General features: G+C 45.4%; 1 protein-coding gene across 3 annotated transcripts in view; it reads left to right on the top strand.

The window, feature by feature from the left end:
• The window catches only part of ADGRL1 (adhesion G protein-coupled receptor L1), a 486,786-nt gene that overhangs the window by 399,373 nt on the left and 62,697 nt on the right, over window positions 1-24,716 (top strand). For all 3 annotated transcript variants that reach the window (XM_063931701.1, XM_063931699.1, XM_063931700.1), the window contains 5 exons: window positions 1,881-2,699; window positions 14,606-14,905; window positions 17,394-17,497; window positions 17,678-17,863; window positions 19,028-19,066. In XM_063931701.1, coding sequence (XP_063787771.1) covers window positions 1,881-2,699; window positions 14,606-14,905; window positions 17,394-17,497; window positions 17,678-17,863; window positions 19,028-19,066 — 1,448 coding nt within the window. The remainder of the gene's footprint in view (window positions 1-1,880; window positions 2,700-14,605; window positions 14,906-17,393; window positions 17,498-17,677; window positions 17,864-19,027; window positions 19,067-24,716) is intronic.

Genomic DNA, 24,716 nt, shown 5'->3' with positions numbered 1-24,716 from the left:
TGAGGTCCAGTATAGTGTACAACATATCATATAAGAGAATGATAGAAGTAAGTGGCGAGTTACTGTCAGTTAATCTAAGCTTAGGTTAAATGAGATGGAAAGGACAAAAGAGACAAGTAACTGATGGACCAGATAAGTGAGGGCCCTGGCAGTAAATGGAGTCAGTGTGACCATATTTGTTTAAAGGTTATTATAGTCTGATGGTGGGTGAATGACACGAGCCTGTTGATAGACTAACCAAATTCCCAACTTATTCCAAGTAAACTGATCCACTGGACTTTTCTATTGCTGCTTTTTATTTTGCCTCCCATCCCAAAGAAGTTTCATTGTGGTGTCGTCCAATGACAGTGCTCCCATCACCTGCCCACTGTGGCGGCAGCCATTTTGTCATCTAAACCCAGTGTTTATGAGAATGAAGTCTATTAGAACCCAGTAACATCATGGAGGTAGGATAATGGCTGCTGCTGCTTTGTGTGTAGGGGACATGTGCACATCAGGGGCCCCATTAATTTATTTGTTAAAATGACCTAGCCGTCTTTTAATAGACAATCCAAGAATATGAGTAAATCATAAGGGGTGTTCTTTTAATGGGTTCCCTTACATAAAGGGTTCATTCACACAACATGATGTTCCTACAGACGGGATACAAGTTTTCTACAATAGTTTCTTTTACTTAATCAATATTTCCGTCCAGCAGGACAGAGGATACCAATCTCCTTTACCCACAATGCAACTCAGTGTGTCTCTTTCTTGCATCTCCCACCTCATGGCTGTTTACTCAGCTCCCCTCTAACCCAATTAGCTTTCAGGATCCCAACCTCAGCAGCAACAGAGATCCTCAGTGGGGGGAGGTCAACCACCTATTTTCCATGTTTGGCTGAAAGTGTAATATGTGACCTCAGAATTTTTCTTTTCTCCCTCCCCTAGCAGCATTGTCATGGCAATAAAACGTGTAATTTTCTCCTACTATGGGGAAGGGAAAGAGATCAGGAAGAGGAGGGGGAAGAGAGAGATGCTCATGAGTAGAGAAAAGAGACAGTTTCTAAGGGGACAGAATAATGTCTGCATCAGCAGTTCAGTGGTGGGAGAGAATGATCCAAGAGATAGTTCTGATATTATATCATCTCAGCAATATAAGACTTAGTGCAGGATAGAACATTTTGGAAGAGTGAGCGGCAAAGCGATAACAATTTTAAAATTGCAAAAGTTAAATTGAACATTTGTTTCATTTGGATAATCTTAGTTGATTTGTCTTTGAAAGATGTAGAGATTAGGAGAGGTTCCACCATGGGAAACCATGTAAGTGGGACAGGGAGGGGGAACTACGTGGAGTACTGAACACCAGAGAGGCTGGGATAGGCAGCCATTAAGTGTTGGTGGGTTTTTTGATATTAGGAAAGGTTTTTTTTCCCCTCTGGTTCTCTCTCTTAATCTTCTTCCCTTGTCATACCCTTCTCACTCTCCCAGACTCATCCTCCTATGATCACAGGGTAATCAGGGGGTGTAGAAAGAATGCACAGCTCACCACAATTTTCTGTCTCTCTCCCCTCCTGCCCCTTTCCCTTTCCCTCCTTTCTGTACTACTTAATTCATTCCCGCCTCATCTGATATTTTATCATTACATAAATTTGTTTTCCATTTCTCTAATCATATCTTTCAACCTATTTTTTTTTTTTTGCACCTGACCATCTTTTTGTCCTGTTCGCTTATTATTACATTCCCTCTATTTTTTTTTTTCATTTGGACATAACTGTCTTTTTCCATAATTTCCTGTACTTACCCCACCCCCACCCCTGCACTGTCTTCTACTTGCCATAATTTCCTTTCATATTGCCTTTCTTCCTCCCTCTGTACTTTCCCACATTTTCCCTTCCCAACAGTTTTCGTCTGCCCGGGAATGCTGCAGGAGATTCTAGAACCCACTTCCACCCATGAGTCTGAGCACCAGTCAGGAGCGTGGTGTCGAGATCCCCTACAGGCTGGCGAGCGCCTCTATGTTATGCCATGGATTCCCTACCGTACAGACACATTAACAGAGTATGCGTCGTGGGAGGACTATGCTGCTGCCCGTCATACCACTACGTACCGACTACCAAGTCGTGTGGATGGAACAGGTTTTGTGGTATATGATGGAGCTGCTTTTTATAATAAAGAACGTACACGTAACATTGTTAAATATGACCTTAGGACACGGATCAAGAGTGGAGAAGCCATCATATCCACAGCAAACTATCATGATACCTCGCCCTACAGGTGGGGTGGCAAGACTGATATAGACTTGGCTGTGGATGAGAATGGGTTGTGGGTTATCTATGCGACAGAAGGAAATAGTGGGAGGCTGGTGGTCACCCAGCTCAATCCATATACTCTTCGCTTTGAAGGCACATGGGAGACCACTTATGATAAGCGCTCAGCATCAAATGCCTTTATGGCATGTGGGGTCCTTTATGTGTTGAAATCAGTGTATGCGGATGATGATAATGAGTCAGCAGGCAACCGGCTGGAGTATGCCTTTAACACCCATCGCAACAGGGAGGAGCCATTGGGAACAAATGGAGCCAGTGGACTGGATTTTCCCAACCCTTACCAATATGTTTCATCAGTGGACTACAACCCTAGGGATGGACAGCTGTATGTCTGGAACAACTATTTTCTGGTGCGCTATGCCTTGAGATTTGGCCCTCCTGATCCAGCAGAAGGTTAGTTCTATAAACAATGGAAGAAAATGTAATGTGCATGGCCTAAAAATTGATTGAGTAAATGAGTAGGATTCCGTTGAATTAGAGAGGAAAGGAGACCCAAAGGACCGTGGCCAAACGTAAGAACAGACTATGACAATATGGAAAGAAGGACAATAGATTAGGATAAAATAATTAAGAAATACTCATTTATAAGCAGCCTGAAAGCAATGTATAGTGCTAGGTGTCAGCTACAAATGTTGGGAAGATTTTATAGTCTGGAAAAGAAATATGGATGGGCACGGATGGCACATGGTGATTCTGCATAGCCTCTGACCCCACCTAGAATATGATATGATGTTTGAGCATAGTCCATATAGTAAGACATTAGGAAGCTTGAAAGAGTGCAGACACGTTAATATATCCATTGGACATTCTTAGCTGAAGAGATGCCAGAAAGAAGAGAGGGGTCAGTTATGGCTAGTCAGCACAGTGTGTTTCAGCACCAAAGCTGCTTATTGCCTAGTGGGATGATGCATGTCTGCGGTGCCCTGCTCACATGCATTTCTATGTGCATTACAAGCCTGTGTCTTTTGCAAAGAAACAGTATTTACTGTAGATATGGATGAGCAGCTTGTGGCATACTTTATTTATAATGATCCAGTAGCACTGATGCACCCCTCCACAACTAGTACTATATTACATTACCTACATGCGGAAGATATTAAAATGCGCTGTAAGGGGTAGATAGGGCATTGCATCCTTTATATAGCATGGTGCAAAATTGTCGCCATCTATGCTGCTGTATGATCACTTTTTGTCAGTGGGTTGCTGCTCGCTCAGTGACGGCATGTTAGGTGAAAAGCAAACACACAAATGCATTTTAACAGCACGTCAAACAATGGGCAGCAAATTTGCCAAAGTGTCAGAATAGACGGATAATGCCTTTGCTTTTAGAGGTGTGAACCTAATTGGGTACTGCATACAAAGGCTGCCAAAAACAAAGCAGGCTTTTTAGCTACAGTGTGTGCCATCCAGCGTTAAATGAGCCCCCAGTGATGTTTATAATAGAGAAAAGAGACATACAGGGGGCGAAGTGCCATATACAGTAATATTAATGATCCATATTAGGATCTCTGTAGTGCACTTTTCATGCTGTATGCATTACACCTGTATGGGTATGCTGTAAGAATAGAAGACAGCTAATCCCATCATCAAAGCAGATTGTTGATTTACTTACACAAAGGGTAGTATAGATGCATCCTGCGAGGTCTTGCAAGTTAGAGCTGCGGCACACCGTAGTCATGTCCCAGTATTACATTTGGAACAGAACAATAATATTTCTATTCTGTGCATTGAGTTATGTAGATTCTACGATATGGCAAAGTACTGCTTCTGGATGTCAGGTGGATTCACCTTCTCAGTGTAATAAACTGGAAGTAGCTTTAAAGGGGGATTCAAACTTTAGAGGGTCTTATGGTCAGTCTCGGATATGATGACAGATAAGCTGAGTGCATACAAATGTATCTTTACAGCACATTTATTGTTTTATCTAAACACAAAAGACCAGACGAGCCTAGACCAGTGGTTCGTAAACTGTTGCAGGGGTTGGTGGTCCACGACCAATTAAAATTATTTATGGTCCATGTAATAGGTAAAACCAGTGCTTGTCACTGCAAATCATAAAATATGTGGACAAACAGGAGCGAATGCTATCCATCACCACATAACGGAACCTAAGAATGATACATAAAGTCATTTTACTTGATTTAAAAAAAAAATTTTTAAATTTCTCATTACGAAACTTTTGGCCTAGGGGTGCCCTGAAAAAAAATAATGATACTCTCTAGGGCGCCGTGATTCAAAAAAGTTTGGGAACCACTGGCCTAGACAATATAATTCTCTGAAGATGGAGTCCCCTTTTAACTAGAGTATGTTTTGGAGTTACAATAGGACAATTGTGCATCTGGAAGTAACAGGTGGACATATTTCATCTCATAGCTGGTGATTGGCCAAAGTAGAAAGACATGGGAGGGGGGGGGGGGGGTGTAATAGGGTGTGAGAATCAGAAAGTGAGAGATTTTGTGAGAGTTTTCTGTTTTTCTTTTTCTTTTTAAAGTGGCAATCATTTACACCGCAAACGCAACCTGGTTTTGTTGTGTAAATGAATGCCGCTTTAAACTCCCCAGAAAACTCTCACAAAACTTCTCACTTTCTGATTCTCACACCCTATTACATTACCCCCATGAAGTTAGGACTTTTTCTAACTTTACCCAAAAACAAAAGGTTACCGTCAATATAAAATCACTCTTATCACGGCAAGTTTTGAACTCAGTGTCCCATAAGACCACCCTGTATGGATATAATTTATTGTGTTTATGGTTCAGGTTGCTTAATCCGTAGATTTTGATGTAAACATTACTATAATGAGTGTTCACGGAAGCTGTCATCTTAAAAATAGATTATCTTAGTAGAAGAAAACATAATTATTTATGGCTGACAATAACATCATCTCCCTGCTGCAAAATTATGATTGCCTTTGCCAAATAACATTTCATATTTCATGCCAATTTTATGTATTTTTTATTATAATTTTGAAGTGTTAAAATTGGTTTTTATATCCTTGCAACAAACTTGTACCTTAGCCGTGATTCTCCATTTACATGTATCATATGTGAAGGGTGTTGGTTAGATTGATGTTATGCTCAGGTACCGCCTGATTTAATATTATGTTGCGCTATATAGTTGGGACTGTTAGTGTACGGAATACAGCATAAGCGTACAGTGTGCTTGAGTTCCTCTGCCGTAAACACATAACGGCGACCTATTGTCCTAGTATACACCCAGCTAAATAAAATGATCCCATGTTAAACAAATATTATCTTACACCTGTCAACCTTGCTGTTTCCCAGGGACATTCATGGCTTTTTAAACGTTCTCTGTGACAAGGTCCCTGTCTAATGGATAACTGCACAATTCTCCCTATCTTGTTTTCATATGACGGATGAAAATTTTTTCTTCTATTGTGAAACGTATATTTTTTTACCATTACGAGTCGGAATCAATGAGGCAATTGAGTATTGTTCAGCTGCCTCGGTGATATTTCATTGATAAGTTCTGGCAATATGCCATAGGTAGCGACCATGCAGTACTTCTCTGTACCCTGGGGTTTAACGAGGAAATCCTTTCTGCACATGTGTAGAAGAGATTTCCTCCTAACCCGACACCTGATCCCGGCTCCCCCTGCCAGTTATGAACCAACTTCTGACAGACAATATCACTGACAATTTTTGTGCCCCAGAATGCCATGGGAACGCCATTCTGGATCACATGTGACCGTAGCATATGTTCAAAGAGGGGAACTGAAGTCCTCCCTCTGCACTTTTGGGCTGATTTTTGCACTGTGGAGATCAGATGGGGGACTGCTGATCAGTCCACCGTAAGACCCGCTCTGCTGTGCTCCACATGAGGGGGGACGGGAGAGGTAAGTGCAACTGGGGGGGAGGGAAGGATGAGGGTCAATAGCCACAGCACAGGGGGTGGGAGAGTTAACACCACAAAGGGATTTATTGCCACTGGGGACGGGTGGTGAGATCTATAGACAAAGAGAGTTTATTGCTGCTGTGGGAATGGTGTTATTCTTTAGTGGAAAACTATGGGGGTGTGGTGTGATGCCACTGGGAGTTTCAGGGTAATGCCACTGGGGATCAATTGCCACTGGGGTGGTAAGGGGGCTATGTATAGAGACTTGGAGTGGGTGCTAGACACTTCCTTTCAATGTTTTTCACTAATATATTAAAATATGTTTTAAATTTATATTTTTCACTTAAATCATTTAACAATTAAATTTTTTGTTATTTTGGAGAGAGAAAAAAATGTGTGTTAAATAGGGAATTTCCCCTGGGTGCTCATATTGCGCAGTGAGATCTGATGTCCTGTAAGGTTACACTCTTTATGGTGTTATTAGCTGCACATTATTATCTGCATTAGTTGCTAGCTGCAAGTGATTGCACCTGATAACCTGAAATAACATGCTAGCTGTTATATACCCATGAGCGTAATGTAATATCTGTGTATATATATATATATATATATATATATATATATATACAGTGAGTCCTGAAGTCTTAGCTTAAGTGTATGATAGTAAATGTATATGTTATAAGAACAAACACAGCTGCTCCAACCATCCTTCATTCCAGATATTACAGCAATGACCTATATAGTACCAGAGTCCTTCGGCAGCTTGTTATCTGTATCATGTATAGCCGAGGGTATAATTACATCACACTATAGAAATCTGTTACAACAACTCTGACAGATATATTATGATACATTTCTAGAGCATTGTTTGCTTCAAACCTTGGAATAGTATCAACACTGCATATACGTTAACCCCTTAATTCCTGCATGTTTTTAAAGTGACCACTCACGGATGAACCCAAAACATGTGGGTGGCCGAATTGGATGAGGTCCAGCCATCCACTTGTGAAGGAGGCCGGAGCGCTGGCCGCTTCCTGTGAGTGCTTGCGCAGCCTCTGCAGTTGATAATAGCATCATTATTTGATATCATGGCGATTTTGGAGTATCACATGACACAGCATTAGGCCAGGTGCCAGGTATTTACTGCAATATTACTGTATGTATGGCCAGCAGTAGAGGGAATACACTGTTCTAATTAAAGCGGCCTACACTTTCTTATTACATATTACCTATTTGCTGATGGTAACGTGATCTGTAAACACATTTTTTTCTTTATGGTTTAAAAAAAATAAAATCAAAGGATTATCTTTTGTTGCAGAAAGATGCAACACACAGTAATGTTATCTGACTCCCAGGTCTAGTGATCAGTTTCTAGAGAGAATGAGAGCTCACACTAATAACATCCATGTGAAATGATACAAGTTCTCTTACATTGTCAGTACACAATTACAGTCATTAGATGCAACTATACTATCTGCTTGTTTTGAAGGAGAGAAACCAGAAAAGGACGTCTCTAGTTATTATTTTCTTAAAAGACCTTCTCTTCCCCAGCTGATTGCGGGTTCATTCCTAAGGGGATCCGGTCAAGATCCCGACGGTTGGGATCCTGGCTGTCGAAATATCGATACCGGAATCCTGACACTGATCAGAATGCTTGCGCTAGCATCCTGAATGAGATCACAATGTCGGCAGCCAGGATCCCGAATGAGTGACTGCCGGGCCACAGGGGAATTGGGGGGGTAGGTTTAGGCTGCGGGGGGAGGGATAGGGTTAGGTTGCAGGAAGGGGGGGGTAGGTTTAGGCTACGAGGGGAGGGACAGGGTTAGGTTGCAGGAAGGGGGGTTAGGTTTAGGCTGCGAGGGGAGGGACAGGGTTAGGTTGCAGGAAGGGGGGTTAGGTTTAGGCTGCGAGGGGAGGGACAGGGTTAGGTTGCAGGAAGGGGGGTTAGGTTTAGGCTGCGAGGGGAGGGACAGGGTTAGGTTGCAGGAAGGGGGGTTAGGTTTAGGCTGCGAGGGGAGGGACAGGGTTAGGTTGCAGGAAGGGGGGTTAGGTTTAGGCTGCGAGGGGAGGGACAGGGTTAGGTTGCAGGAAGGGGGGTTAGGTTTAGGCTGCGAGGGGAGGGACAGGGTTAGGTTGCAGGAAGGGGGGTTAGGTTTAGGCTGCGAGGGGAGGGATAGTGTTAGGTTGCGGGAAGAGGGGTTAGGTTTAGGCTGCGGGGGGAGGGATAGGGTTAGGTTGCAGGAAGGGGGGGGGTAGGTATAGGCTGCGAGGGGAGGGACAGGGTTAGGTTGCAGGAAGGGGGGTTAGGTTTAGGCTGCGAGGGGAGGGACAGGGTTAGGTTGCAGGAAGGGAAGGGTAGGTTTAGGCTGCGAGGGGAGGGACAGGGTTAGGTTGCAGGAAGGGGGGTTAGGTTTAGGCTGCGAGGGGAGGGATAGTGTTAGGTTGCGGGAAGAGGGGTTAGGTTTAGGCTGCGGGGGGAGGGATAGGGTTAGGTTGCAGTAAGGAGGGTTAGGTATAGGCTGTGGGGGGAGGGATAGTGTTAGGTTGCAGGAAGAGGGGTTAGGTTTAGGCTGTGGGGGGAGGGATAGGGTTAGGTTGCAGTAAGGGGGGTTAGGTACAGGCTGTGGGGGGAGGGATAGTGTTAGGTTGCAGGAAGAGTGGTTAGGTTTAGGCTGCGGGGGGAGGGATAGGGTTAGGTTGCAGTAAGGGGGGTTAAGTTTAGGCTGTGGGGGGAGGGATAGGGTTAGGTTGCAGGAAGGGGGGTTAGGTTTAGGCTGCGGAGGGAGGGATAGGGTTAGGTTGTAGGGAGGTGGGGTTAGGTTTAGGCTGAGGGGGGGACAGTTATAGATTTGGGCTGCAGTAAGGGAGGGTTAGGGGGTGATGGGTAGCATGCTTACCCAAACCCTGTTGGGGCCCAAACCGCGGGATGCCGCTGTCGGTATTCTGACTGTCGGCATCCCAACCACTGGCATTTCAGCCCCAATCCCCATAGTGCTGCAATTTACATTTCTCCCAAATTAGCTGCAAAAAGAAAGTAGTCGGAGGCATATAGTACGACTTATGCAAGATAAGCTAGGTGGAGAGAGTAGTAGGAGAGGAAGTTCCCATGTAAATGCACATATAGAGCAGAATTAATTGCAGCAAACATGTTTTCTTTCTTGTATGAAATTAATGCAGTTATCCCCAGCTATTCACATCTAAACTAACATAAACTCGCTGTTACTAATTAGCACAGTTACTCCTTAGCTCTGATGAAAGTTATTTTTCTAACTCATGCAGGGATGGCATTCTTTGGCTAAGTATCCTATATAACAAAAGTCTATCACTATCCCTCACCTCTATGGGGAGAATTAAAGTGTTATGCACGCTGGCAACCACTAGATGTAGCCCGATTGAGCAATTCAAGTGTTGCTCCGTTCGGGCACTGAAATTACTGTTCTGTTGTTCTGTAATTCATGACGGTCTGGTAACTAGTCATTGATAATTGCCAGCAGGCCCTGCAACTAGGGAAGGGGTTCAAAGGGAACACCCTTACCGGGCCCCGAGGGTCAGAGGGCCCCCGAGGATCAGAGGCACAAAAAAAACATGGACGCAGAGCCTACTCATTATTTTTATACTGTCCACTCAGCCTGCCAGGTCAGAGTATACAATCAACATGTCCCAATCAAACTGCCCCCCCAGTTATCCGTCACTTGGTCTGTTCCCACTGGATGTCGTGATGTAATAACGTGTGACGCCGCACTGTGCTGGCCCCTCCCTGTCTCCTTGTGCTGTCGCCGAGGAGCTCAGAGCAGCCCTGAACCCAGCAGGAAGAACTGCCTCCCGTCGTGCACACCACTGTGACAGACAGACAGCAGCAGGTGCCCGAGCCCAACCACTGTCCCTACAGACAGAGGGGTAAATGTATTATAGCGGCTGACGCGCTGTGTCTCCCTGCCCGGCCGGCTCTACTGCACATGTGCGGGATGTCGCTACTCACACAAGATCCCCTGCACACTCCGGAGCTGGCACCCGTCACAGCTAGGGACAGCTCTGTGTTGTATGGGCATCGCCACCTGCAGCTGTCAAAATTGACAGCTGCAGGTGTCAGAACGGTCAGCGATTGGGCATACATTGCCCGCACATATCGGCTTGCTACCTTTTAGATAGCAGCGCCAATATGGACAGGGGCGCATAGCCAGTGTCTTACATGGGGCAGAAGCGGTATCAGTGCATATAACGTGCGCTGATACTGCTTCTCCCCCATATCGGAGGGTGGGGGTTGAGTTTTCTGAGATTATCCGTGTACTGGGCCCCAAGATTTCTGTTGCCTGCACTGATTGCCAGTGAATTGGAGTTCTTTTATATTAAGTTCCATGCAAATTTCACAGTATAGTATTATTATTATTATTATTATTATTATAATAATCAATAAATGAAAGTTATTAAGACTTTGTGCCTAGTACTGAAGCTTGACCTAGAGGCTTTACAAGCTCACATGTTTCTCTGTCCACTCTTCGCCTTCTCCGAAATTATTCATGAATATAGTATATTTGTTTCTAGTTCTTTTCTAAAAATCCAATAAAATTGTTAATCCTTTTCTTTTTATGCAATAGTAAATGATATGGGTCCCGTCGTATTAGAAGAGCCACTGGCTGTGTGGGTGTTGTTGCCTGGAGATATTTGATTCTCTTATATATCACATTTAATTCCAGCTGAGGCATGGTACTGTGCTAAGACTCCAGGAGGCATTTCCCAGCAGTGCCTAGGGCAGCATCTGTAAGAAGTCTGCAGAGAAATGGCTTTATATCAGTTTTATTCGTTTTTTTATGCTGACTTATCAGCTTTAGAAGTGGTACTGTGTGATCCGCTATAAAGAAGTAGAATCATGTGATCCAAAAGGGATCCGGTCTGGGTCCCAGAGGTCAGGATCCCGGCAGTCGAAATACTGACGCCGTAATCCCGACACCTTGCATGAAATGCCAGTGCCAGCATCCCGACAAGGATCACAATCCCGGCGCCGGAATCCCGACTTCTGGGATCCCAAACAAGGGTTTACCAGGGTTGTGGATAGGTAAGCTGGGGAAAGGGTGTTTTAGGTCTAGGCTGCGGAGGAGGGTTACAGTTAGCTCCAGGAGAGGGAGGGCTAGTGTTAGGCTGCGGGGATGGGGGAGGGTTAGGTTTAGGCACCACTGGGGAGGATTAGGGTTAGGCTGCCAGGGAGGGGTGAGAGGGGGGGAAGGGTTAGGCTTAGGCTGAAGGAAGGTGGGGGTTAGGGGGACATTGGAAGAGGGTAAGTATACTTCAGCATGCTGCGGTTGGTCTTCTGACTGCCAGCATCCGGGCCGCCGGCATATCATACCCAACCCGATCCAACATGCATTTTGAGAGAAGTGGCACTGTGTAAGCCAACATGTCATATCAGTGCTCCGTGATCCATCATAAGAGAAGTGACACTGTGATCCAGTAAGAGGGAAATGTCACTGAGTAATGATCTAGCATGAGAACATTGGTACTGTGTGATCCAACGTGCAGTATGAGAGAACTGGCACTGTGTGATTCATCATGCATTGTTAGAAAAGTGACACTGTGTGATCCAACGTGCAGTATGAGAGAAGTGGCACTGTGTGATCCATCATGCATTGTTAGAAAAGTGACACTGTGTGATCCAACATGCAGTATGAGAGAAGTGGCACTGTGTGATGCAGCATTCAGTTTGCGAGTAGCGAGGCTGTGTGATTCAACATGAGAGAAAACATGAGATCACTGTGTGATCCACTTTAAGAGAAGTGGCACAGTCACTGTGTTGTCCAGCATGAGAGAAGTTCTGCTGTGTGATCCATCATGATAGAAGTGACACTGTGTGATTCAGTATGAGAGAAGTGGTGTTGTGTGATCCTGCATGCTATATGAGAGTAATGGCGCTGTGTGATCCAACATGGAAGAAGTTGTACTGTATAATCCAGCATGAGAAAAGTTGTGCTGTGTTATCCAGTATAAAATAAGTGGCATTGTACCATCCAACATTAAGATAAGTGTCCCTGTGTGATCCAGCATGAAAGATGTGACATTTTATCACCCAGCACAGTAGTGATGCTGGGATGCAGTTAAATTGCCGGCAGTCTGGATCCCGACCATCAGGATAGCGATGCCGCAATCCCAACTGCTGATAATGCCGGCAGCTGGAATCCCAGCTCATAGGGGCTATTCCCACTAGTGGGTGTCCATGAAACCCATAGAGTGGGAATAAAACCTGTGGCGAGCACAACGAGCCCGCAAGGGGACTCTTTGTGCTCGCCCCGCTGACGGCATACTGACGGCTGGGATGCCGTTGTCTGTATACTGACGGCCGGCATCCCGACCATCTGTAATACATACTTATCCCGTAATGCAGTGTGATCCAGCATGGGACAAGTGTTACTGTGTGATCCAGCATGAAAGAAGCAGTACTGTGTGTTCCAGCATGAGAGAAGTGTTACTGTGTCATCCAGCATATGAGTAGCGGACTGTGTCATCCAGCATGAAAGAAGTGTTACTGTGTGATCCAGCATGGAAGAAACAGTACTGTGTGTTACAGCATGAGAGAAGTGTTACTGTGTGATCCACCATGAGAGTAGCGGACTGTGTCATCCAGCATGAAAGAAGTGTTACTGTGTGATCCAGCATGGAAGAAACAGTACTGTGTGTTACAGCATGAGAGAAGTGTTACTGTGTCATCCAGCATGGGAGAAGTGGTACTGTGTGATCCACCATGAGGAAAGTGGTCCTGTGTGATCCACCATGAGGAAAGTGGTACTGGTACTGTGTGATCCACCATGAGGAAAGTGGTACTGGTACTATGTGATCCACCATGAGGAAAGTGGTCCTGTGTAATCCACCATGAGGAAAGTGTTACTGGTACTGTGTGATCCACCATGAGGAAAGTGATACTGTGTGATCCACCATGAGGAAAGTGCTACTGTGGTATTAGTCTATATCACAGGAGAACATATATAGGGACCAGGACATCACACTGTACAATAAAGCTCAGGAGGAACTTTATAATTCATGTTATAAAGATGGCATAGTCCTCGTCTCCCTGCACACAGTGGGCCTGAGTCATGCACAAGCCGTTTTACAGACACATCTCTTGGATTTCGTCGCACTGAGCACGCGCCATATAGAGAAGTCGCCAACTGTGCATGCTCCGACTCAGGCATACACACACAGACACAGGTGGCAAATGTGGACGGACTGATCAGACCACTCTCTCCGTGAAATGGGAGCGTTTCTGGGCAGCAGCCATGCAGGCACACTGGGCCTAATTCAGAGTTGATTGCAGCAGCAAATTTGTTAGCAGTTGGGCAAAACCATGGCCCTCATTCCGAGTTGTTCGCTCGCTAGCTGCTTTTAGCAGCATTGCACACGCCAGGCCGCTGCCCTCTGGGAGTGTATCTTAGCTTAGCAGAATAGCGAACGAAAGATTAGCAGAACTGCTAATAAATAATTCTTTGCAGTTTCTGAGTAGCTCCAGACCTACTCACAGATTGCGATCAGCTCAGTCCGTTTAGTTCCTGGTTTGACGTCACAAACACGCCCTGCGTTCGGCCAGCCACTCCCCCGTTTCTCCAGACACTCCCGCGTTTTTCCCTGGTACGCCTGCGTTTTTTAGCGCACTCCCGGAAAATGCTCAGTTACCACCCAGAAACACCCCTTTCCTGTCAATCACTCACCGATCAGCAGTGCGACTGAAAAGCGCCGCAGAATCCACAGCAAATCTACTAAGCTTTTAGTTAAATAACTAAGCGCATGCGCCCTGCGTGCCTTGCGCATGCGCATTTTGCAACAAATCGCAGCATAGCGAAAATCGGCAACGAGCGAACAACTCGGAATGACCACCCATGTGCACTGCAGGTGGGGCAGATATAACGTGCAGAGAGAGTTAGATTTGGGTGGGGTGTGTTGAAACTGAAATCTAAATTGCAGTGTAAAAATAAAGCAGCCAGTATTTACCCTGCACAGAAACAATATAACCCACCCAAATCTAACTCTCTCTATAAATGTTATATCTGCCCCCCCTGCAGTGCACATGGTTTTGCCCAACTGCTAACAAATTTGCTGCTGCGATCAACTCGGCATTCTAGGTGCAGGTGCGCAGCTGCTCAGCATACACGGGCGGAATCTCACAGCAGCATAGCTAGCGGGCAGGCTGCCAGAGGCCGCAGATGCGCAGGACTTAGGACCAGCCCCAGTACAGGAGAACATGTGGGCTGAGTGCTGGTGACATGACTGAGGCACATTGCACTGCATTCTCCTGTATACTGGACCTGCCTCTCTGTATGTAAGAGACAGATAGGCCTATCCACAAGGCATCAGCGTGGAGGGGTAATGTTGCTGTACTGGGTGTATATTGTTTTTTTGTTACTTTATGAACTTATATATTTCAACTTAAAGTATCTCTACTGTCTTTATTTCCCACTCCTTAGGTCCAGTTACTCCCACGCCACCAGTGGTCACAGTCACCCTGCCTCCCCCACCAGTGACTGTCACCACTCTGCCATCTGCCACCACAACTGTTCGCCGCCCTCCCCTCACAACGCATCCTGTAGGGGCTATAAACCAAGTGGGGCATGATCCTCCTACCCCTGGTACCCGCCGTCCTCCCCCCTCCAACCAGCATTCACACCCAGAGATATTCTGTCCTGCACGTGAGGAACGAAGAGTCCAGTGGCCGGCTACCCAGCAAGGCATGCGAGTAGAGAGACCCTGCCCAAAGGGCACACGTGGTGAGTGGATTGTTTGTATTTCTGAAAGGGAAAAATGAGGATCCACATTATGGCAAAGGACGTTCCATGATGAATATGGAACATGTGAGAGATATATATATATAAACAGAAAGTTCAGCACTCACCAAAGCAAGCTCACTTATCTTCACAACATCAATAAATAAATGATGGGGGTTTAGTTAGTGAATTGGTCAATGCACGGAAGCCTGCAAACCGCTCGCCAAGGTACCCCACCTTCACCTATATATATAGATATATATAAAATCACCCACATGAAGACACATTTTATTATCCAGAAATATATATTTAGATGAGATTTAGTGAGTGGGACATGGTTGCTCCACCCCACTGTGTGCTGTTCCTATAACATGTACCTCCACTGTTTGCACGCCCTGCCAGTGTGACCTACATAGTGCACCCTAGATGGTGGCCCCTCCTCAGGCAGGATGTTCTTCATGTGGATCTTTCCATACAGGGTATATCATACTACTATTACTAATACTACACAAGTGTCAGTTTTTTTCATGTATGCCCTGGGCCATGTTGGGCGCTTCGTAGTGCGCCCAACATGGCTACCTTATCTGGTACGCTTGTGGATGGGATGAAAAATACGTGGACCTAGTGGTTACTCTGAGCATTAAGACGTTACAACCACCCCATTTTGTGTCATCTCTTCTAGGAGTAAACTATTCCACCCAAGGTAATCCTACGCAGTGTGCCCAAGATGGCTGCCGCACCTGGTACCCTGTGAGGGTGGAATAGACAACCCTTGGAAGTTATTACCCAAAATGCCTACACCAATCCTGCATTATGCTTATGTGTGCTCAGTGTTTTCTTTTATGTCTGTGTGGCTTGTCTATTGCTGTTTTAATTAAATATTCTGTATTGTGTGCATTGTTTTTAATGTCTGTAAAGTGCCTTGAGCCCTGTTGGAGAAAGAGCACTATATAAATAAAATTATTGTTATTATTATTATTATATTATGACCATGGGGCAACAAAACTTTAATTTTACACACCCTCAAAGTTGGCCCTTGAAGTTACATTTTCAGTGTTACACCTTATGCCCTTTCTGCATGCCGAGTGTTTTTCTAGGTGGATTTAAAAAAAAAAAATACTAAAACATTCACACATAATGACACAAAACGTGGTAAGAGTTGTTTAGTGATTTGGGCTTATTATCCACGTCACTTTTACCATAACAATCTATTGTACTGGCAGCGTGTGCCACCGCTTGTGCCTGTCGTTACACTAGAACAGTCTGTTAGGGATAGACCAGTCAGGAGACTATTGCAATAATCATTGCGGGAAATAATAAGTGTGTGAATTTGAGTTTTTGCAGTGTCTTGTGTGAGATATGATCGTATTCTGGATGTCCTGTAATGGGAGATATTATACAAACCTCCTAATTCTTGTAATAAAAACACCGCTCTCCCAATCTTCATTTAAGACCTGAATGATGCTAAGCCAAGCAGTATTTTAAGAGAAAAGCTGAAAAGTGTAATTGAATAATGGAGGTAATCCTGACATAGAGGAAGTGGAAGAACCTCAGGGGTACATTTACTAAGGTGGGGGTGATGTTGCCCATAGCAATTAATCAGATTCTATTATCTTCTAGAAGCAGCTAGATAAATGTTAAGTAGAATCTAATTGGTTGCTATGAGCAACATCACCAGCTCTAAAAAACTCCTACTAAGTCATTCCGAGTTTATCTCTCGCTGCCGTTGTTTGCAGCGCAGCGATCAGGTTAAAAAATGGCATTTCTGCGCATGCGTATGCTCCGCAATGCGCATGCGTGACGTACGGGTACAAAGCCAGTTGTTGTTTTGCACAGGTTCTAGCAAAGTTTTCAGTCGTACTGACAGCCGCAAGGAGATTGACAGGAAGGGGGCGTTTCTGGGTGTCAACTGACCGTTTTCAGGGAGGGTTTGCAAAAACGCAGGCGTGTCTGAAAAAACGCAGGCGTGGCTGGGCGTTCGCTGGGCGGGTGTACGACGTCAAATCCGGACATGAATAGGCTGAAGTGTTCGCAAGCGCTGAGCAGGTTCAGAGCTACTCTGAAACTGCGCAGACTGTTTTTGCAGAGCTCGGCTGCACAAGCGTTCGCACTTCTGCGAAGCTAAAATACACTCCCCCAGTGGGCGGCAGCATAGCGTTTGCATGGCTGCTAAAATTAGCCAACTCGGAATGACCCCCATAGTGCGCTAAAAAGTGCACAAACACAATACTGAGGTAGTGCAGCTCTTTGGGGTAAATTTACTAAAGCTTCTAAAAGTGAAAAGAGGTGATGTTGCCGATAGCAACCAGTCAGATTCTGACGATCATTTTCTAGGATGCAATAGAGAAATAATAGCTCAAATCTGATTGGTTGCCATGGTAACATCACCTTTTTTCACTTGTAGAAGCTTTAGTAAATGTACCCCTTTGTTTCATACGTTATCCAACTGATGTGTCCTAGCTACCTTCTCATCTTTGTGTCCTCCCTGCAGGCATTGCATCTTTTCTCTGTTTACCCACGCTGGCCGTATGGAATCCTCGTGGCCCAGATCTAAGTAATTGCACCTCTCCTTGGGTCAATCAGGTAGCACAGAAGGTGAGAGTCGGGTGTAGCTAAGGATGATATTGCCCGTATAGAGAGTGATGATATACTCCTCCCCAGTGTGTCTGATCCATCCTCCTGTGTTTGCGATCCTGACTCTCTGTAAACTATTGCTGTCTTCTCCTTTGTACGACCATCTCCCGGGCTGCGTCTCATCTTTCTTATGCTCCTCAGATTAAAAGTGGAGAAAATGCCGCTAACATTGCAGGGGAGCTAGCCCATCACACCCATGGACAGATATACGCTGGGGATGTCACTTCCACTGTGCGTCTTCTGGAGCAGCTGGTGGATATTCTAGATGCACAGTTACAAGCGCTTAGACCAATCGAGAGAGAGAGCGCAGGAAAGAATTACAACAGGGTAAGATCAACAGTCCTACCACCTTTGTCATTGGTTACCAGTTCAAGTAACACTACTACCGTCTGTGCCAGTATTTGCCAGCTGAAATATCGCTGATAAAAGCTGTGCCACTGTCTGCCAACAACTGAATTCTGGTTGGGTTTTGTTTGGCTGGATGTCTTGTGACTGGTAGGTAGGAGGGGTCTGGTGTAGATGCTGCTGGTCAGCAGCCTAACCCTACCCTTAGTGCCTAACGTTCCCTTCAGCAGCCTAACCCTCCCCCTAGTGCCTAACCTCCCCTTCAGCAGCCTAACCCTCCCCCTAGTGCCTCTTCTCCCCTTCAGCAGCCTAATCCTCCCCCTAGTGCCTAACCTCCCCTTCAGCAGCCTAACCCTCCCCCTAGTGCCTAACCTCCCCTTCAGCAGCCTAACCCTCCCCCTAGTGCCTCTTCTCCCCTTCAGCAGCCTAACCCTCCCCCTAGTGCCTAACCTCCCCTTCAGCAGCCTAACCCTCCCCCTAGTGCCTAACCTCCCCTTCAGCAGCCTAACCCTCCCCCTAGTGCCTCTTCTCCCCTTCAGCAGCCTAACTCTCCCCCTAGTGCCTAACCTCCCCTTCAGCAGCCTAACCCTCCCCCTAGTGCCTCTTCTCCCCTTCAGCAGCCTAATCCTCCCCCTAGTGCCTAACCTCCCCTTCAGCAGCCTAACTCTCCCCCTAGTGCCTAACCTCCCCTTCAGCAGCCTAATCCTCCCCCTAGTGCCTCTTCTCCCCTTCAGCAGCCTAATCCTCCCCCTAGTGCCTCTTCTCCCCTTCAGCAGCCTAATCCTCCCCCTAGTGCCTAACCTCCCCTTCAGCAGCCTAACTCTCCCTCTAGTGCCTAACCTCCCCTTCAGCAGCCTAATCCTCCCCCTAGTGCCTAACCTCCACTCCCACAGCACAACCCTAACCCTCGCACTAGTACATAACCTCTCCAGCAGCCTAACCCTAACCCTCCAATGCCAGGCCATGCAGAATGGGTGTGTTTCACTTGTCAATATTGTGATGCCAACATTATGAATATAGAAATTGTACATCTTAACATTTTTACTACCTCCTGAGTACAGCGCCTCAGCAAGAGCACAGCGACTGATCTGCCTTACTGCGCTCTGCCTGTCCGTCATAAATAATACTCTCTGCAATTCTCTACAGATGCACAAGAGGGACAGGACCTGCAAAGACTATATCAAGGTAATGAAGATGTAATATGTAATACTTTCTGTACATACTGCGTTACTGTCACAGGAATATGAGTACTTTGTATATTTGGGTAATAGGCTGTTATATGGACCAGTATACTGTATTGCAGATGGTGATATGTTCTGTGTACTGTGTAACCGGTGTTGGTAGACAGATATTATATGTGTATTGCTGTATAGGCAGTGTTTCTACATATATCTCTGTGTCAGAGGCTTGTGCACCTCTACGGGTCTGCAGACTGTTCAGTTATACTGTGTATATGTCTGTGTCACAGGCGCTGGTATGGATAGTTATATACTGTGTGTATGTCTGTGTCACAGGCGCTGGTATGGATAGTTATATACTGTGTGTATGTCTGTGTCACAGGCGCTGGTATGGATAGTTATATACTGTGTGTATGTCTGTGTCACAGATGGCACTATGGATAGTTATATACTGTGTGTATGTCTGTGTCACAAGCGGCGGTATGGATAGTTATATACTGTGTGTATGTCTGTGTCACAGGCGGTGGTACGGATAGTTATATACTGTGTGTATGTCTGTGACACAAATACTGGTATGGATAGTTAAATATTGTGTGTGTCTGTGTCACAGGTACTGGTATGGATAGTTATATACTGTGTGTATGTTTGTGTCACATGTGCTAGTATGGATAGTTATATACTGTGTATGTCTGTGTCACAGGTGCTGGTATAGATAGTTATATACTGTGTGTATGTCTGTGTCACAGGCGGTGGTACGGATAGTTATATACTGTGTGTATGTCTGTGACACAGGCGCTGGTATGGATAGTTATATATTGTGTGTATGTCTGTGTCACAGGTGCTGGTATGGATAGTTATATACTGTGTGTATGTCTGTGTCACATGTGCTAGTATGGATAGTTATATACTGTGTGTATGTCTGTGTCACAGGTGCTGGTATAGATAGTTATATACTGTGTGTATGTTTGTGTCACAGGCGCTGGAATAGATAGTTATATACTGTGTAAGTCTGTGTCACAGGTGCTGGTATGGATAGTTATATACTGTGTGTATGTCTGTGTCACAGGTGCTGGTATACATAGTTATATACTGTTTGTATGTCTGTGTCACATGCGCTGGTATGGATAGTTATATACTGTGTGTATGTCTGTGTCACAGGTGGCGCTATGGATAGTTATATACTGTGTGTATGTCTGTGTCACAGGCGCTGGTATGGATAGTTATATACTGTGTGTATGTCTGTGTCACAGGTGCTGGTATACATAGTTATATACTGTTTGTATGTCTGTGTCACATGCGCTGGTATGGATAGTTATATACTGTGTGTATGTCTGTGTCACAGGCGCTGGTACGGATAGTTATATACTGTGTATGTCTGTGTCACAGGCGCTGGTATGGATAGTTATATAGTGTTCACTCTATGCTGTTTTAGCAGGGCGCCGCGCCCTGCCCGTTTTTTAGCAGGCAAAACCCGCCCTGCCCCTTTTGCGGCGCCTGCTAGAACAGCCGCCCGCTTCCTGCCCTCCCGGCGTGTATAGATGCCGTGCGCATGCGCGCGGCATCCATTCACGCATTGGGAGAGGGCTGGGGGAAGCCCAGCACCGACAGAGGTGCTGGGCACGCCCCCAACAGTGACGTCGCCGGCCACAGACGCTCTCTATAGTAGCGTCTGTGGGCCGCACCGCCCCCTAAAATGACGTAGTTGTGGCCACGCCCCCGTTTTGGAAGCGCGCCCGGCGAAGCCGCGCGCGCGTACATATGCCCCCGGAGTCCGGCGCCCTGCCCCTTTTCACTCCTAGAGTGAACACTAGTTATATACTGTGTATATGTCTGTGTCACAGGCGCTGGTATAGATAGTTATATACTGTGTGTATGTCTGTGTTACAGGCGCTGGTATGGATAGTAATATACTGTGTATATGTCTGTGTCACAGGCGCTGGTATGGATAGTTATATACTGTGTGTATGTCTGTGTCACAGGCGCTGGTAGGGATAGTTATATACTGTGTGTATGTCTGTGTCACAGGCGCTGGTATAGATAGTTATATACTGTGTGTATGTCTGTGTTACAGGCGCTGGTATGGATAGTAATATACTGTGTATATGTCTGTGTCACAGGCGCTGGTATGGATAGTTATATACTGTGTGTATGTCTGTGTCACAGGCGCTGGTAGGGATAGTTATATACTGTGTGTATGTCTGTGTCACAGGTGCTGGTATAGATAGTTATATACTGTGTGTAAGTCTGTGTCACAGGTGCTGGTATGGATAGTTATATACTGTGTGTATGTCTGTGTCACATGTGCTAGTATGGATAGTTATATACTGTGTATGTCTGTGTCACAGGTGCTGGTATAGATAGTTATATACTGTGTGTATGTCTGTGTCACAGGCGCTGGTAGGGATAGTTATATACTGTGTGTATGTCTGTGTCACAGGTGCTGGTATAGATAGTTATATACTGTGTGTAAGTCTGTGTCACAGGTACTGGTATGGATAGTTATATACTGTGTGTATGTCTGTGTCACATGTGCTAGTACGGATAGTTATATACTGTGTATGTCTGTGTCACAGGTGCTGGTATAGATAGTTATATACTGTGTGTATGTCTGTGTCACAGGCGGTGGTACGGATAGTTATATACTGTGTGTATGTCTGTGACACAGGCGCTGGTATGGATAGTTATATATTGTGTGTATGTCTGTGTCACAGGTGCTGGTATGGATAGTTATATACTGTGTGTATGTCTGTGTCACATGTGCTAGTATGGATAGTTATATACTGTGTGTATGTCTGTGTCACAGGTGCTGGTATAGATAGTTATATACTGTGTGTATGTTTGTGTCACAGGCGCTGGAATAGATAGTTATATACTGTGTAAGTCTGTGTCACAGGTGCTGGTATGGATAGTTATATACTGTGTGTATGTCTGTGTCACAGGTGCTGGTATACATAGTTATATACTGTTTGTATGTCTGTGTCACATGCGCTGGTATGGATAGTTATATACTGTGTGTATGTCTGTGTCACAGGTGGCGCTATGGATAGTTATATACTGTGTGTATGTCTGTGTCACAGGCGCTGGTATGGATAGTTATATACTGTGTGTATGTCTGTGTCACAGGTGCTGGTATACATAGTTATATACTGTTTGTATGTCTGTGTCACATGCGCTGGTATGGATAGTTTTATACTGTGTGTATGTCTGTGTCACAGGCGCTGGTATGGATAGTTATATACTGTGTATGTCTGTGTCACAGGCGCTGGTATGGATAGTTATATAGTGTTCACTCTATGCTGTTTTAGCAGGGCGCCGCGCCCTGCCCGTTTTTTAGCAGGCAAAACCCGCCCTGCCCCTTTTGCGGCGCCTGCTAGAACAGCCGCCCGCTTCCTGCCCTCCCGGCGTGTATAGATGCCGTGCGCATGCGCGCGGCATCCATTCACGCATTGGGAGAGGGCTGGGGGAAGCCCAGCACCGACGGAGGTGCTGGGCACGCCCCCAACAGTGACGTCGCCGGCCACAGACGCTCTCTATAGTAGCGTCTGTGGGCCGCACCGCCCCCTAAAATGACGTAGTTGTGGCCACGCCCCCGTTTTGGAAGCGCGCCCGGTGAAGCCGCGCGCGCGAACATATGCCCCCGGAGTCCGGCGCCCTGCCCCTTTTCACTCCTAGAGTGAACACTAGTTATATACTGTGTATATGTCTGTGTCACAGGCGCTGGTATAGATAGTTATATACTGTGTGTATGTCTGTGTTACAGGCGCTGGTATGGATAGTAATATACTGTGTATATGTCTGTGTCACAGGCGCTGGTATGGATAGTTATATACTGTGTGTATGTCTGTGTCACAGGCGCTGGTAGGGATAGTTATATACTGTGTGTATGTCTGTGTCACAGGCGCTGGTATAGATAGTTATATACTGTGTGTATGTCTGTGTTACAGGCGCTGGTATGGATAGTAATATACTGTGTATATGTCTGTGTCACAGGCGCTGGTATGGATAGTTATATACTGTGTGTATGTCTGTGTCACAGGCGCTGGTAGGGATAGTTATATACTGTGTGTATGTCTGTGTCACAGGTGCTGGTATAGATAGTTATATACTGTGTGTAAGTCTGTGTCACAGGTGCTGGTATGGATAGTTATATACTGTGTGTATGTCTGTGTCACAGGCGCTGGTATACATAGTTATATACTGTTTGTATGTCTGTGTCACATGCGCTGGTATGGATAGTTATATACTGTGTGTATGTCTGTATCACAGGCGGCGCTATGGATAGTTATATACTGTGTGTATGTCTGTGTCACAGGTGCTGGTATGGATAGTTATATACTGTGTGTATGTCTGTGTCACAAGCGGCGGTATGGATAGTTATATACTGTGTGTATGTCTGTGTCACAGGCGCTGGTATGGATAGTTATATACTGTGTATGTCTGTGTCACAGGCGGCGCTATAGATAATTATATACTGTGTTACAGGAGGCTTTGTGGATAGTTATATACTGTGTGTATGTCTGTGTCACAAGCGGTGGTACGTATAGTTATATACTGTGTGTATGTCTGTGTCACAGGTGCTGGTATGGATAGTTATATACTGTGTGTATGTCTGTGTCACAGGTGCTGGTATGGATAGTTATATACTGTGTGTATGTCTGTGTCACAGGTGTTGGTATAGATAGTTATATACTGTGTGTATGTTTGTGTCACAGGCGCTGGGATACATAGTTATATACTGTTTGTATGTCTGTGTCACATGTGCTGGTATGGATAGTTATATACTGTGTGTATGTCTGTGTCACAGGTGGCGCGATGGATAGTTGTATACTGTGTGTATGTCTGTGTCACAGACGCTGGTATGGATAGTTATATACTGTGTGTATGTCTGTGTCACAGACGCTGGTATGGATAGTTATATACTGTGTGTATGTCTGTGTCACAGGTGGCACTATGGATAGTTATATACTGTGTGTATGTCTGTGTCACAGGCAGTGCTATGGTTAGTTATATACTGTGTGTATGTCTGTGTCACAGGTGCTGGTATGGATAGTTATATACTGTGTGTATGTCTGTGTCACAGGCGCTGGTATGGATAGTTATATACTGTGTGTATGTCTGTGTCACAGGCGGCGCTATGGATAGTTATATACTGTGTGTATGTCTGTGTCACAGGAGGCGGTATGGATAGTTATATACTGTGTGTATGTCTGTGTCACAGGCGCTGGTATGGATAGTTATGTACTTTGTGTATGTCTGTGTCACATGTGCTAGTATGGATAGTTATATACTGTGTGTATGTGTGTCATGTGCTAGTATGGATAGTTATATACTGTGTATATGTCTGTGTCACAGGCGCTGGTATGGATAGTTATGTACTTTGTGTATGTCTGTGTCACAGGCGCTGGTATCGATAGTTATATACTGTGTATTAGTCTGTGTCACAGGCGGCGGTATGGATAGTTATATACTGTATGTATGTCTGTGTCACAGGCGCTGGTATGGATAGTTATATACTGTGTATTAGTCTGTGTCACAGGCGGCGGTATGGATAGTTATATACTGTGTGTATGTCTGTGTCACAGGCGGCGGTATGGATAGTTATATACTGTGTGTATTTCTGTGTCACAGGCGGCGGTATGGATTATTATATACTGTGT

The sequence above is a fragment of the Pseudophryne corroboree genome, chromosome 6, assembly GCF_028390025.1.
Source record: "Pseudophryne corroboree isolate aPseCor3 chromosome 6, aPseCor3.hap2, whole genome shotgun sequence".
In the NCBI taxonomy this organism is placed as follows: Eukaryota; Metazoa; Chordata; class Amphibia; order Anura; family Myobatrachidae; genus Pseudophryne; species Pseudophryne corroboree.
The sequence above is the reverse complement of the archived record's forward strand: the minus strand, read 5'-3'. Positions and strand labels throughout refer to the sequence as shown.